General features: G+C 36.1%; 1 protein-coding gene across 2 annotated transcripts; it reads left to right on the forward strand.

Moving 5' to 3' along the window:
- Window positions 1–1,115: 1,115 nt before the first annotated feature.
- On the forward strand, window positions 1,116–5,645 carry LOC137836891 (cullin-3A). 2 transcript variants are annotated; one of them, XM_068645668.2, is made up of 3 exons: window positions 1,116–1,327; window positions 1,420–1,609; window positions 3,475–5,645. In XM_068645668.2, the coding sequence occupies exons 2-3, from the start codon at window positions 1,449–1,451 to the stop codon at window positions 5,513–5,515; spliced, it is 2,202 nt and encodes a 733-aa protein (XP_068501769.2). In that variant the 5' UTR covers window positions 1,116–1,327; window positions 1,420–1,448; the 3' UTR covers window positions 5,516–5,645. The 2 variants fall into 2 exon arrangements, with proteins under 2 accessions (XP_068501769.2, XP_068501771.2); XM_068645670.2 differs by having other exon boundaries at window positions 1,148–1,327; window positions 1,428–1,609.
- Window positions 5,646–11,846: the final 6,201 nt, after the last annotated feature.

Here is an 11,846-nt window from a genome sequence, read left to right on the forward strand (position 1 = left end):
TTGTTTGAACATAGTTAATGTATTAATAAAATATACCTTATTATTGTATAATCATGTTTATTTATAAAGTTTTAATGGACTATGTCTTTGATGGACTACATTTAATGTGTATTACAACTTAACTGAAATTACTTAATTTGGTGCATATTTTCTTAATTTACCTTAGTGCATTAAATCTGGTTGGTCAAACAACATCCTCCTATACCACATAATGTGCTTTGTCCACTCTCCGACCGATACAATATATATATCAAATTTTTTATGAATAAATTTTAAAGGTTTCAATCTAATCTTCAATATAACATGCATAATATTATTTATAATAATAATATTTGTGGTGATATTAGTTTAGGACGTTAGGTTATGGTTATTAAATGACAAATGTTGTTTTTGATTATTATGATATGACATTTTATTGAATTTTTAGTTCAGTTTATCTAAATGTACTTTTATTTTTATTATATTTTTGTCTGTTATTTTTTGGGCTACCTTTTTTATAAGAAAAAAAAGCTGTGAAAATGAAGTTGACTTGAATAAATTAATATATGAAACATTAGGTTAACTAAAAAATATTATGACATAAATCAAATGAGAGACTTTCTTTACTTACTCTATTTAGTTTAATGAGTTTACTTTAAGCCAACTCTAAATGTTTTATACAATAATAATTAAATTTAAAAGGATAATAGTGTTATTTTATTAAAATATATACAAGTATTTAATTTATACATTAAACCATTATATATAATATTTAAAATTACTTATTTATTTTTAAAACAATACACAACTTTCATCAAATATTAAATTTAAAAATAAAGAAAGATAAAAATATGTATGTTAAAAAGGTGAAAAGACCAAGTTTATTAAAGACAGAACTAAGAATTAATAAAGATTTCATTACTAATTTGAAACCAAAATTTAACTAATTTTTTAAAAAATATATTTAATTTTTCCAAAGTGGTGAAAAGATATGAATCTTGACATTCATAATCCATTTTTTTTTCTACACCTACTTTACAATTTTAGTACTATTATTTCAATTATCTTTTATATTATTTATTTATGAATTTATATTTTATTATATATATATTATTAGAATTATTACATCAAAATTTGTATATAACTCTTTTGTAAAATTATAATTTTTGAAAAGAGAAAGTCCCCTTTGTGAATCCCTCTTCTCAACTATGTGAGGTTACTTACAACTCACCACTCACTCACTCACTCCCATTTCATTCTTTGCTTCCTTCAATCCCTTCCCTTCTCTCTCAAAAACCCTAATCCCCAATTCCTCCAATCGCTTCTCCCTCCGTGCTCCGTCGCTAGGGTTCGTCCTCTCTAATCTCTTCATTTCTCCAATTCCCTCTTCTCCGTCTCCATTTTCTTTCCTTCTCTCTCTGAATTCAACTTTGCGCGTAGCGCTTTAGGGTTCCGATTCGTCGGGGAAGATGAGCACGCAGAAGAAGCGCGCGTTCCAGATAGAGGCGTTCAAGCACCGCGTGGTGGTCGATCCCAAGTACGCCGAGAAGACGTGGAAGGTTCTAGAACACGCTATCCATGAGATATACAACCACAACGCCAGTGGCCTTAGCTTTGAGGAGCTTTACAGGTTAATTCATCCGGTTAACTGTCAATTAACGCTTCTTCGATTTCACTGCTCCAACTTCGGTGTGAATTGTGCCAGATGCGATTTTGGGTTTTTTTTTCCCAATAGTGTTGTTTTGTTGTGTTTTCTGTGCTTCTGTGTCGTGTTGTTTTAAGTAAATTGAGCTGACACCTTATGTTTTTGCACATGTTGTCTCTTCTTTTTCAACTGCTACACTGATCCCCTTGATTGCTTGAAAACATTACGTTGTCCATCCTTAATTATTCGAAAAAAAATTATATTATGACCTTATATAAAAGATGTTGTAAACGTTAAGTACGGGGATTATGTGCAATTTGAAAAACGTCGGGGCTGTGAGTGTAATTTACTCTTTATATATATATATATACATAATTACTGTGTTATGGAGGATTTGTAGTTGAATGTTTAGCCTGAGGATGATAAAAAAGTGTAGACGAATTGCTTTACTGAAAATTTCGTTTGTCTTTGAAAAATTGAATTGAACCTACTGTGTTTATTGATCAAACAAGTTTTTTTTTTTATAATTTTCAACCGTCTATCTGAAATGAGTCTTATGAAGTTAGTCTTTCACATAAGAAGGTTGTATGTAGAGAGATAGGCCTGCCTGAGGGATTTTAACTTTGATAAGACCACATTTCTGTACTGTTTTTATTTTCACATTTGTATTAATCATTTTTTTCCAAACTTGTCTCAAACTGGTCTGTCCAGCTAGTTCAATAAAATTTACAATATTTAAAACTGCTGCCTTACTTACCTCAACTGAGTTGGATGACCGCTACAATTTTTAAAGCTATGGTATTAATCGAAAGGCTCTTTTTTAATGTTGAAGTTGTCTACCTGCAATCAGTATTCCAATCTTGGTCATTCACATAAAAAGGTTATATGAAGGGAGATAGTCCTAAAGTGATTTTAATTTTGGAAAGATCCCAGGATTTTTAAGCCTACAATCTATTTTTTTTAATGTAATCCTGTCATGTGAAAATCTAATATTTCCTGTTGTATAACCACCATACATGGATGGTCAGAATTATTTTAATGTTTTAGTCATAATCATCATTTTATTTATATTTTTTAAATTTACTCTCTAATCGCTAACCTAATATGATTTTGTATTATTTTATGTATATGTGTGTATCTCAATATATTTAGTATTAAGTTATTGATTTTTGATGAGTTTAAAGGTGGAGGGATGTCTTAGCTCTTGGCAAGCCAATTTAGTGTAAAACTCATACAGATACTGAACATGGACCCCTTCAAGTGGGGGTTTATGTTATTTGTGTATCCTGGAACGTGCACATGTTTCAACATTTCACTTTTTCTAGTTCAGAGCTACGCTGTGCTTTGGAGGTGTTCTTTTATTTCATCTGTTTCTGTGCTACAATACCGGAAAACATACTTCATCTTATCATGTTGTGGTTTCCTTGAGGCTTACAACTTGCAAATATTGACAGAGATTCTTATATGATATGACACATTATTTTGACCAGTTCCCTGTGATGCTCTTTGGCCGTTGTAGATTATTATGCTTTTTGTATGGTCAGTTCACCAGCTTGTTCTTATTCACATGGAAATTAGCATGTAATGTGTTCTCAGCCTATTTCATACCATTTAGTTAGAAGAAAAAGCACCAATCTATATTTAGTTATTTACTGATTGATACCACAGACCTCCCTTAAATTTGTTGTTTATTAATAATTATGTGATTTCCTGTAGTTTAGTTTTCTTTAAATTGATTAATTGCCTAAGCTTGCTTAATTAATTTGCCCATAGATAGATCTCTCTAGCCATCTTTGTATATTTGTATATATATTTTTTTAATTTCTGATCACTGTGATCTGCCCATTCAGGAACGCTTATAATATGGTGTTACACAAATTTGGGGAGAAACTTTACACAGGACTTGTGACGACCATGACTTCTCATCTAAAAGAAATTTCTCAATCAATTGAATCTGCTCAAGGAGAAATTTTCTTGGATGAGCTCAATAGGAAGTGGGCAGATCATAACAAGGCATTGCAAATGATCCGAGATATACTGATGTACATGGATCGAACATTTGTACCAAGCAACCATAAAACTTCTGTTCATGAGCTTGGATTGAATCTTTGGAGAGATGTTGTGATCCATTCCATCAAAACTCAGGCTAGGCTGCTAGATACACTTCTTGAGCTTGTGCTTCGAGAAAGGAATGGTGAAGTAATAAACAGAGGATTGATGAGAAATATAATAAAGATGCTTATGGATTTGGGTTTGCCTGTTTACCAGCTTGACTTTGAAAAGCATTTTCTTGATGTATCTTCAAATTTTTACGGTTGTGAGTCCCAGAAATTCATTGAAACATGTGATTGTGGTGATTATCTGAAGAAAGCTGAGAGACGTTTAAATGAAGAGTTGGAGAGAGTATCTCATTACTTGGATCCCAGAAGTGAGTCAAAGATAACGAATGTGGTGGAGAAGGAGATGATTGAAAGCCATATGCATACTCTAGTTCATATGGAGAACTCAGGCCTAGTTAGTATGCTTGTGGATGACAAATATGAAGACTTGCAAAGAATGTATAATTTGTTTCGCAGGGTGCCTGCTGGACTCACAATTGTTAAAGAAGTCATGACCTCTTTTATTCGGGATACAGGTAAGCAGCTAATTATGGATCCGGAAAGGCTGAGAGATCCTGTGGATTTTGTTCAACGACTGCTGGATTTGAAGGATAAATATGACAAGGTTATTACAATGTCTTTTAACAATGACAAGACATTTCAGAATGCCTTGAATTCTTCTTTTGAATATTTCATCAATTTGAATGCCCGGTCTCCAGAGTTCATCTCTTTGTTTGTGGATGACAAACTTCGCCGAGGGTTGAAAGGGGTTGGCGAGGAGGATGTGGAGATTGTACTGGACAAAGTCATGATGCTTTTCCGGTACCTACAGGAGAAGGATGTGTTTGAGAAGTATTACAAGCAACACTTGGCAAAAAGGCTTCTTTCAGGGAAAACTATATCTGATGATGCAGAAAGGAGTTTGATTGTTAAGCTCAAAACAGAATGCGGATACCAATTCACTTCTAAGTTAGAGGGTATGTTTACTGACATGAAGACTTCGCATGATACAATGCAGGGTTTCTATACAGGCCAAGGTACTGAGTTGGGGGATGGCCCTACACTATCTGTCCAGGTGCTTACAACAGGATCATGGCCTACTCAGCCTAGCCCACCGTGTAATCTTCCATCAGAAATATTGGGTGTGTGTGACAGGTTTCGAACATATTATCTTGGCACACACAATGGTAGGAGATTGTCCTGGCAAACTAATATGGGGACTGCTGATTTGAAAGCAACATTTGGTAAGGGCCAAAAGCATGAGTTGAATGTTTCCACATACCAAATGTGTGTACTCATGCTTTTCAACAACGTTGAGCAGTTGACTTGTAAGGAGATAGAGCAAGCTACAGCCATTCCCATGTCAGATTTGAGGAGGTGCCTTCAGTCTCTTGCCTGTGTGAAAGGAAAAAATGTTCTTCGAAAAGAGCCAATGAGCAAGGACATTGCAGAGGATGATACGTTCTTCTTTAATGACAAATTCACAAGCAAGTTCTTCAAGGTAAAGATAGGGACTGTGGTTGCACAGAGGGAGTCTGAACCAGAAAACCTAGAAACTCGGCAAAGAGTGGAGGAAGACAGAAAGCCACAGATCGAGGCAGCAATTGTGAGGATAATGAAATCAAGACGAACTCTAGATCATAATAATATCGTTGCTGAGGTCACAAAGCAGCTGCAGTCACGCTTTTTGCCTAATCCTGTTGTTATTAAGAAAAGAATTGAATCCCTTATTGAGCGTGAGTTTCTGGAGAGGGATAAAGTGGACAGAAAACTGTATCGCTATCTTGCTTGAACTGTGTATTTGCTTTTGTTTTGGCATTGCACCTATCTGATTCTGTCTCATGAGTTAGAGTGCTCATCATAAAATATTTCTACTGTAACTCTCCTTTGCATATCAACAAAACATAGACTTGTTAGGTTCACTTCTTTCAGCCTCCATAAAAAAATTGAAATGACAGTTCTACTCTCTTCATCTTCTCCATTGAGCATCCATTTTTCACTTCTCAGTTGTAATAACCCGCACCTCCACCGTTACTGCCGCAATAGCTTCCCACCTCTATGTGTCATCATAAGCACAAAAAATGTCATAAGCATAAAAAATTGTATTATGAATTACACAAATTAAAAGGCAAATTTTGTATTTTTCAGATTGTGAATATAGATTTAGCAATTATGCAAGAAGAATTTGCCTTTTCTCCAAATAAAAAAATCGATACTTTTTTTAGCTTGTAGCCCTTAATTGACATATACTTTTCAATCATTTTGGATATAAAATTACTTCTTTAACTATTAAGAGGTTATAATATTAATTTGAGAGTTGAGTGACCTTACAAGTAAGGAAAAGACAGAGTTCAAGACTCTTCCTAGAGAGAAAATACTCCAAACAAACATATTTCTAACAATAATCCAGCCTGATTCTTCCAACCTTTCCCTCTCTCCAAATACCAAACTCTTTGCTACATATCCATCATGTCACTTGAACCTTGTTCTTCTCTCACCTCCATAGACTTTTGGTATTCCCAAAATACCCTGATGTAATATTATGAATTATGTAATTCATAAATTTTTTTCTAAATTCGTAATTAGCTTCTAGATTACGTAATACATAAGTCTTTTTTTTTCAAATACATGATTAATTACTGGATTACATAATCTGGAAGTCTTTTCTCAATGGCGTGTCTGGATTACATAATCCAGAAGCTACTCTAAAATCCAGACTTTCGGATTATATAATTGAAATACCATTTTTAAAAAATATATTTTGGATTATATAATCTGTGAGCTATTTTGAAAGAAGATACGGGGAAGAAAAGCCATGACGTTTTGTTTTTGAAAAACAGATTTTGTTCACTCTCGGTCTGGGACTTACTGCGCCTTACTCCTTGGGTATTTTTGTATGAAATTTTTACCAGACATTCGTCATTGTGTCTACTGAATTTTGACTGAGATTTGAGCCCCAGACTCGTCCCACAAGATTCGTAATAAATTTTTTATTCATCACTGCCCGGGCTGAAAGTAAGGTTCGTTTGTGTGTGAAACTGTTTCAATTTTTTCTTGAGGGTTTGATCTGAAATCTGTCGCATTTTGTCCCAAATTCAGTGAAGATTCTTACGCGAAATTTCAGGAAAAAACCATTTTGGGAGAATTTTTCAGAAATTTTGTGCAAACCAAGGCTATCCTCTAGTAAAACTTGTGAAATTTCGCCGTACTTTCTGCAACTTTTTTCTGGGTTTGTATTGCACTGAAAAAATTCACACAAGTACTTTCGTATGTTTTTTTCACCCAGGTAAGGAGGCACGTCCATAACCAAATCACAGAAAGAAGATACGGGGAAGAATAGCCAAGACGTTTTGTTTTCGGAAAACCGATTTTGTTTACTCTCGGAGTGGGAGTTACTGCCCCTTGCTCCTTGGGTATTTTGGTCTAAAATTTTTGCCAGACATTCGTCATTCTGTCTATTGAGTTTTGGCTTAGATTTGAGATCCAGACTCATCCCACAAGATTCGCAATAAATTTTTTATTCATCACTGTCCAGTCTGAAAGGAAGGTTCGTTTGTGTGTGAAACTGTTTGAGTCTTTTCCAGGGTGACTACTCATCTGTTTGACCTGAAATCTGTCGCGTTTTGTCCCAAATTTAGTGGAGATTCCTACGCGGAATTTCAGGAAAAAACCATTTCGGAAGAATTTGTTCAGAAATTTTTGTGCAAACTAAGGCTAATCTCTAGCAAAACTTGTGAAATTTAGCCCTACTTTCTACAATTTTTTTCCGGGTCTGTATTGCGCTGAAAAAATACACACAAGTACTTTCGTATGTTGTTTTCACATAGGTAAGGAGGCACATCTATATACAAATTACAGAAAGAAGATACGGGAAAGAAAAGCCAGGACGTTTTGACTTCGGTAAACAGGTTTTGTTCACTGTAGGTCTGGGACTTACTGCTCCTTACTCCTGGGGTATTTTTGTCTGAAATTTTTACAAGACATTCGTCATTGTGTCTATTGAGTTTTGGCTAAGATTTGAGCCCCAGACTCGTCCCACACGATTCGCAATAAATTTTTTATTCATCATTGCCGGGCTGAAAGGAAGGTTTGTTTGTGTGTGAAACTGTTTGATTGTTTTCCTGGGTGAATACTCATCCGTTTGACATGAAATCTGTCACGTTTTGTCCTAAATTCAGTGGAGATTCCTATGCGGATTTTCAGGAAAAAACCATTTCGGGAGAATTTTTCAGAAATTTTGTGCGAACCACTCTAGCAAAATTTGAGAAATTTCGCCATACTTTCACCAATTTTTTTCCAGGTCCGTATTGCGCTGAAAAAATTCACAGAAGTACTTTCTTATGTTGTTTGCACCCAGGTAAGGAGACACGTCCATAAACAAATCACAGAAAGAAGATACGGGGAAGAAAAACCAGGACGTTTTGTTTTTGGAAAACCGGTTTTGTTCAATGTAGGTTTGGGACTTACTGCGCCTTACTCCTGGGGTATTTTTGGCGGAGATTTGAGCCCCAGACTCGTCCCACAAGATTCACAATAAATTATTTATTCATCACTGCCCGAGCTGAAAGGAAGGTTCATTTGTGTGTGAAACTGTTTGATTGTTTTCCTGGGTGAATACTCATCTGTTTGACCTGAAATCTGTCGTGTTTTGTCCCAAATTCAGTGGAGATTCCTACGCCGATTTTCAGGAAAAAACCATTTTGGGAGAATTTTTCAGAAATTTTGTGCAAAACACTCTAGCAAAACTTGAGAAATTTCGCCATACTTTCTGCAATTTTTTTCCAGGTCCGTATTGCGCTGAAAAAATTCACAGAAGTACTGTCTTATGTTGTTTGCACCCAGGTTAGGAGACACGTCCATAAAGAAATCACAGAAAGAAGATACGGGGAAGAAAAGCCAGGACGTTTTGTTTTCGGAAAACCGGTTTTGTTCACTCTCGGTCTGTGACTTACTGCGCCTTACTCCTGGGGTATTTTTGCCTGTAATTTTTACCAGACATTCGTCATTGTGTCCATTGAGTTTCGACGGAGATTTGAGTCCCAGACTTGTCCCACAAGATTGGCAATAAATTTTTTAATCATCACTGTCGGGCTGAAAGGAATGTTCATTTGTGTGTGAAACTGTTTGATTGTTTTCCTGGATAAATACTCATCCGTTTGACGTGAAATCTGTCGCGTTTTGTCCCAAATTCAGTGAGATTCCTACGCGGAATTTCAGGAAAAAACCATTTCGGGTGAACTTTTCAGAAATTTTGTGCAAACCAAGGCTATCCTCTAGCAAAACTTGTGAAATTTCGCCTTCTTTCTGCAATTTTTTTCTAGGTGCGTATTGCGCTGAAAAAATTCACACAAGTACTTCAGTATGTTGTTTGCACTCAGGTAAGGAGGCAAGTCCATAAACAAATCACAGAAAGAAGATACGGGGAAGAAAATCAAGGACGTTTTGTTTTCGGAAAACCGGTTTTAATCACTCTCGGCATGGGACTTACTCGTCCTTAATCCCTGGGTATTTTGGCCTGAAATTTTTACCAGACATTCTTCATTGTGTCTATTGAGTTTTGACTAAAATTTGAACCCAAGACTAGTCTCACAAGATTCGAAATAAATTTTTTATTCATCACTGCCCGGGCTAAAAGTAAGGTTCATTTGTGCGTGAAATTGTTTGATTTTTTTCATGAGTGAATATTCATCCGTTTGACCTGAACTCTGTCGCGTTTGGTCCCAAATTAAGTGGAGATTCCTATGCGAAATTTCAAGAAAAAACCATTTCAAGAGAATTTTTCAGAAATTTTCTGCAAACCAAGGCTATCCTCTAGCAGAATGAAGATACTGGGAAGAAAAGCCAAGACGTTTTGTTTTCGGAAAACTAATTTTCTTCACTCTCGGTCTGGAACTTATTGCGCCTTACTCCTTGGGTATTTTGGTCTGAAATTTTTACCAGACATTCGTCATTGTGTCTATTGAGTTTTGGCTGAGATTTGAGTCCCAGACTTGTCCCACAAGATTGGCAATAAATTTTTTAATCATCACTGTCGGGCTGAAAGGAATGTTCGTTTGTGTGTGAAACTGTTTGATTGTTTTCCTGGGTGAATACTCATCCGTTTGACCTGAATTCTGTCACTTTTTGTCCCAAATTCAGTGGAGATTCCTACACGGAATTTCAAGAAAAAACCATTTCGGGAGAATTTTTCAGAAATTTTGTGCAAACCACTCTAGCAAAACTTGTGAAATTTCGCCCTACTCTCTGCAATTTTTTTCCGGTTCCGTATTGCGCTGAAAAAATTCACACAAGTACTTTCTTATGTTTTTTGCACCCAGGTAAGGAGGCACGTCCATAAACAAATCACAGAAAGAAGATACGGGGAAGAAAAGCCAGGATGTTTTGTTTTCGGGTAACCGGTTTTGTTCACTCTAGGTCTGGGACTTAATGCGCCTTACTCCTTGGGTATTTTGGTCTGAAATTTTTACCAGACATTCGTCAATGTGTCTATTGAGTCTTGGCTGAGATTTGAGCCCCAGACTTGTCCCACAAGATTCACAATAAAAAAATTTTTAATCACTGCCCGGGCTAAAAGGAAGGTTCATTTGTGTGTGAAACTGTTTGATTTTTTTCATGGGTGAATACTGATCCGTTTGACCTGAAATATTTCGCGTTTTGTCCCAAATTCAGTTGGGATTCTTACGCGGAATTTCAGGAAAAAACCATTTTGGGAGAACTTTTCAAAATTTTTTTGCAAACAAAGGCTATCATCTAACAAAACATGTGAAATTTTGCCCTACTTTCAGCAATTTTTTTCGGGTCCGTATTGCGTTGAAAAAATTCACACAAATACTTCAGTAAGTTGTTTGCACTCTTGTAAGGAGGCAAGTCCATAAACAAGTCACAGAAAGGAGATACGGGGAAGAAAAGCCATGATGTTTTGTTTTCGGATAACCGGTTTTGTTCACTCTCGGTCTGGGACTTAATGCGCCTTACTCCTTGGGTATTTTTGTCTAAAATTCTTACCAGACATTCGTCAATGTGTCTATTGAGTTTTGGCTGAGATTTGAGCCCTAGACTCGTCCCACAAGATTCGCAATAAATTTTTTATTCATCACTGCCTAGGCTGAAAGGAAGGTTCGTTCGTGTGTGAAACTGTTTGATTCTTTTTCCTGAGTGAATACTCATCCGTTTGACCTGAAATCTGTCGCGTTTTGTCCCAAATTCAGTGGAGATTCTTACGCGGAATTTCAGAAAAAAACCATTTCGGGAGAATTTTTAAGAAATTTTGTGCAAACCAAGGCTATCCTCTAGTAAAACCTGTGAAATTTCGCCCTACTTTCTACAATTTTGTTCCGTATCTGTATTGCGCTGAAAAAATTCACACAAGTACTTTCGTATATTTTTTGCACCCAAGTAAGGGGACATGTCCATAAACAAATCACAGAAAGAAGTACGGGGAAGAAAAGCCAGGACTTTTCGTTTTCGGAAAATCGATTTTGTTCACTCTCGGTTTGGGACTTACTGTGCCTTACTCCTTGGGTATTTTGGTCTGAAATTTTTACCAGACATTTGCCATTGTGTCTGTTGAGTTTTGTCTGAGATTTGAGACCCAGACTCGTCCCACAAGATTCTTAATAAATTTTTTATTCATCACTGCCCGGTCTGAAAGGAAGGTTCGTTTGTGTGTGAAACTGTTTGAGTCTTTTCCCGGGTGACTACTCATTTGTTTGACCTGAAATCTGTCGCGTTTTGTCCCAAATTTAGTGGAGATTCCTACGCGGAATTTCAGGAAAAAACCATTTCGGGAGAATTTTTCAGAAATTTTGTGCAAACCAAGGCTATCCTCTAGAAACACTTATGAAATTTAGTCTTACTTTCTGCAATTTTTTTCTGGGTCCGTATTGCGCTGAAAAAAATTCATAGAAGTACTTTCGTATGTTGTTTTCATCCAGGTAAGGAGGCACGTCCATATACAAATTACAGAAAGAAGATACGGGGAAGAAAAGTCAGGACGTTTTTTTCATCATTGTGTCTATTGAGTTTTTGCTGAGACTTGACCCCAGACTCGTCCCACAAGATTTACAATAAATTTTTTTTCATCACTGCCTGGGCTAAACGGAAGGTCCTTTGTGTGTGAAACT

This window comes from Phaseolus vulgaris, chromosome 4, assembly GCF_051622355.1.
Source record: "Phaseolus vulgaris cultivar YP4 chromosome 4, ASM5162235v1, whole genome shotgun sequence".
Classification (NCBI taxonomy): domain Eukaryota; kingdom Viridiplantae; phylum Streptophyta; class Magnoliopsida; order Fabales; family Fabaceae; genus Phaseolus; species Phaseolus vulgaris.

Bases quoted from the DNA above. Each gene is read 5' to 3' on its own strand.
- LOC137836891 (XM_068645668.2), top strand. From the start codon at position 1,449: ATGAGCACGCAGAAGAAGCGCGCGTTCCAGATAGAGGCGTTCAAGCAC. The intron at 1,610-3,474 runs GTTAATTCATCC...CTGCCCATTCAG, and splicing joins AGCTTTGAGGAGCTTTACAG to GAACGCTTATAATATGGTGT.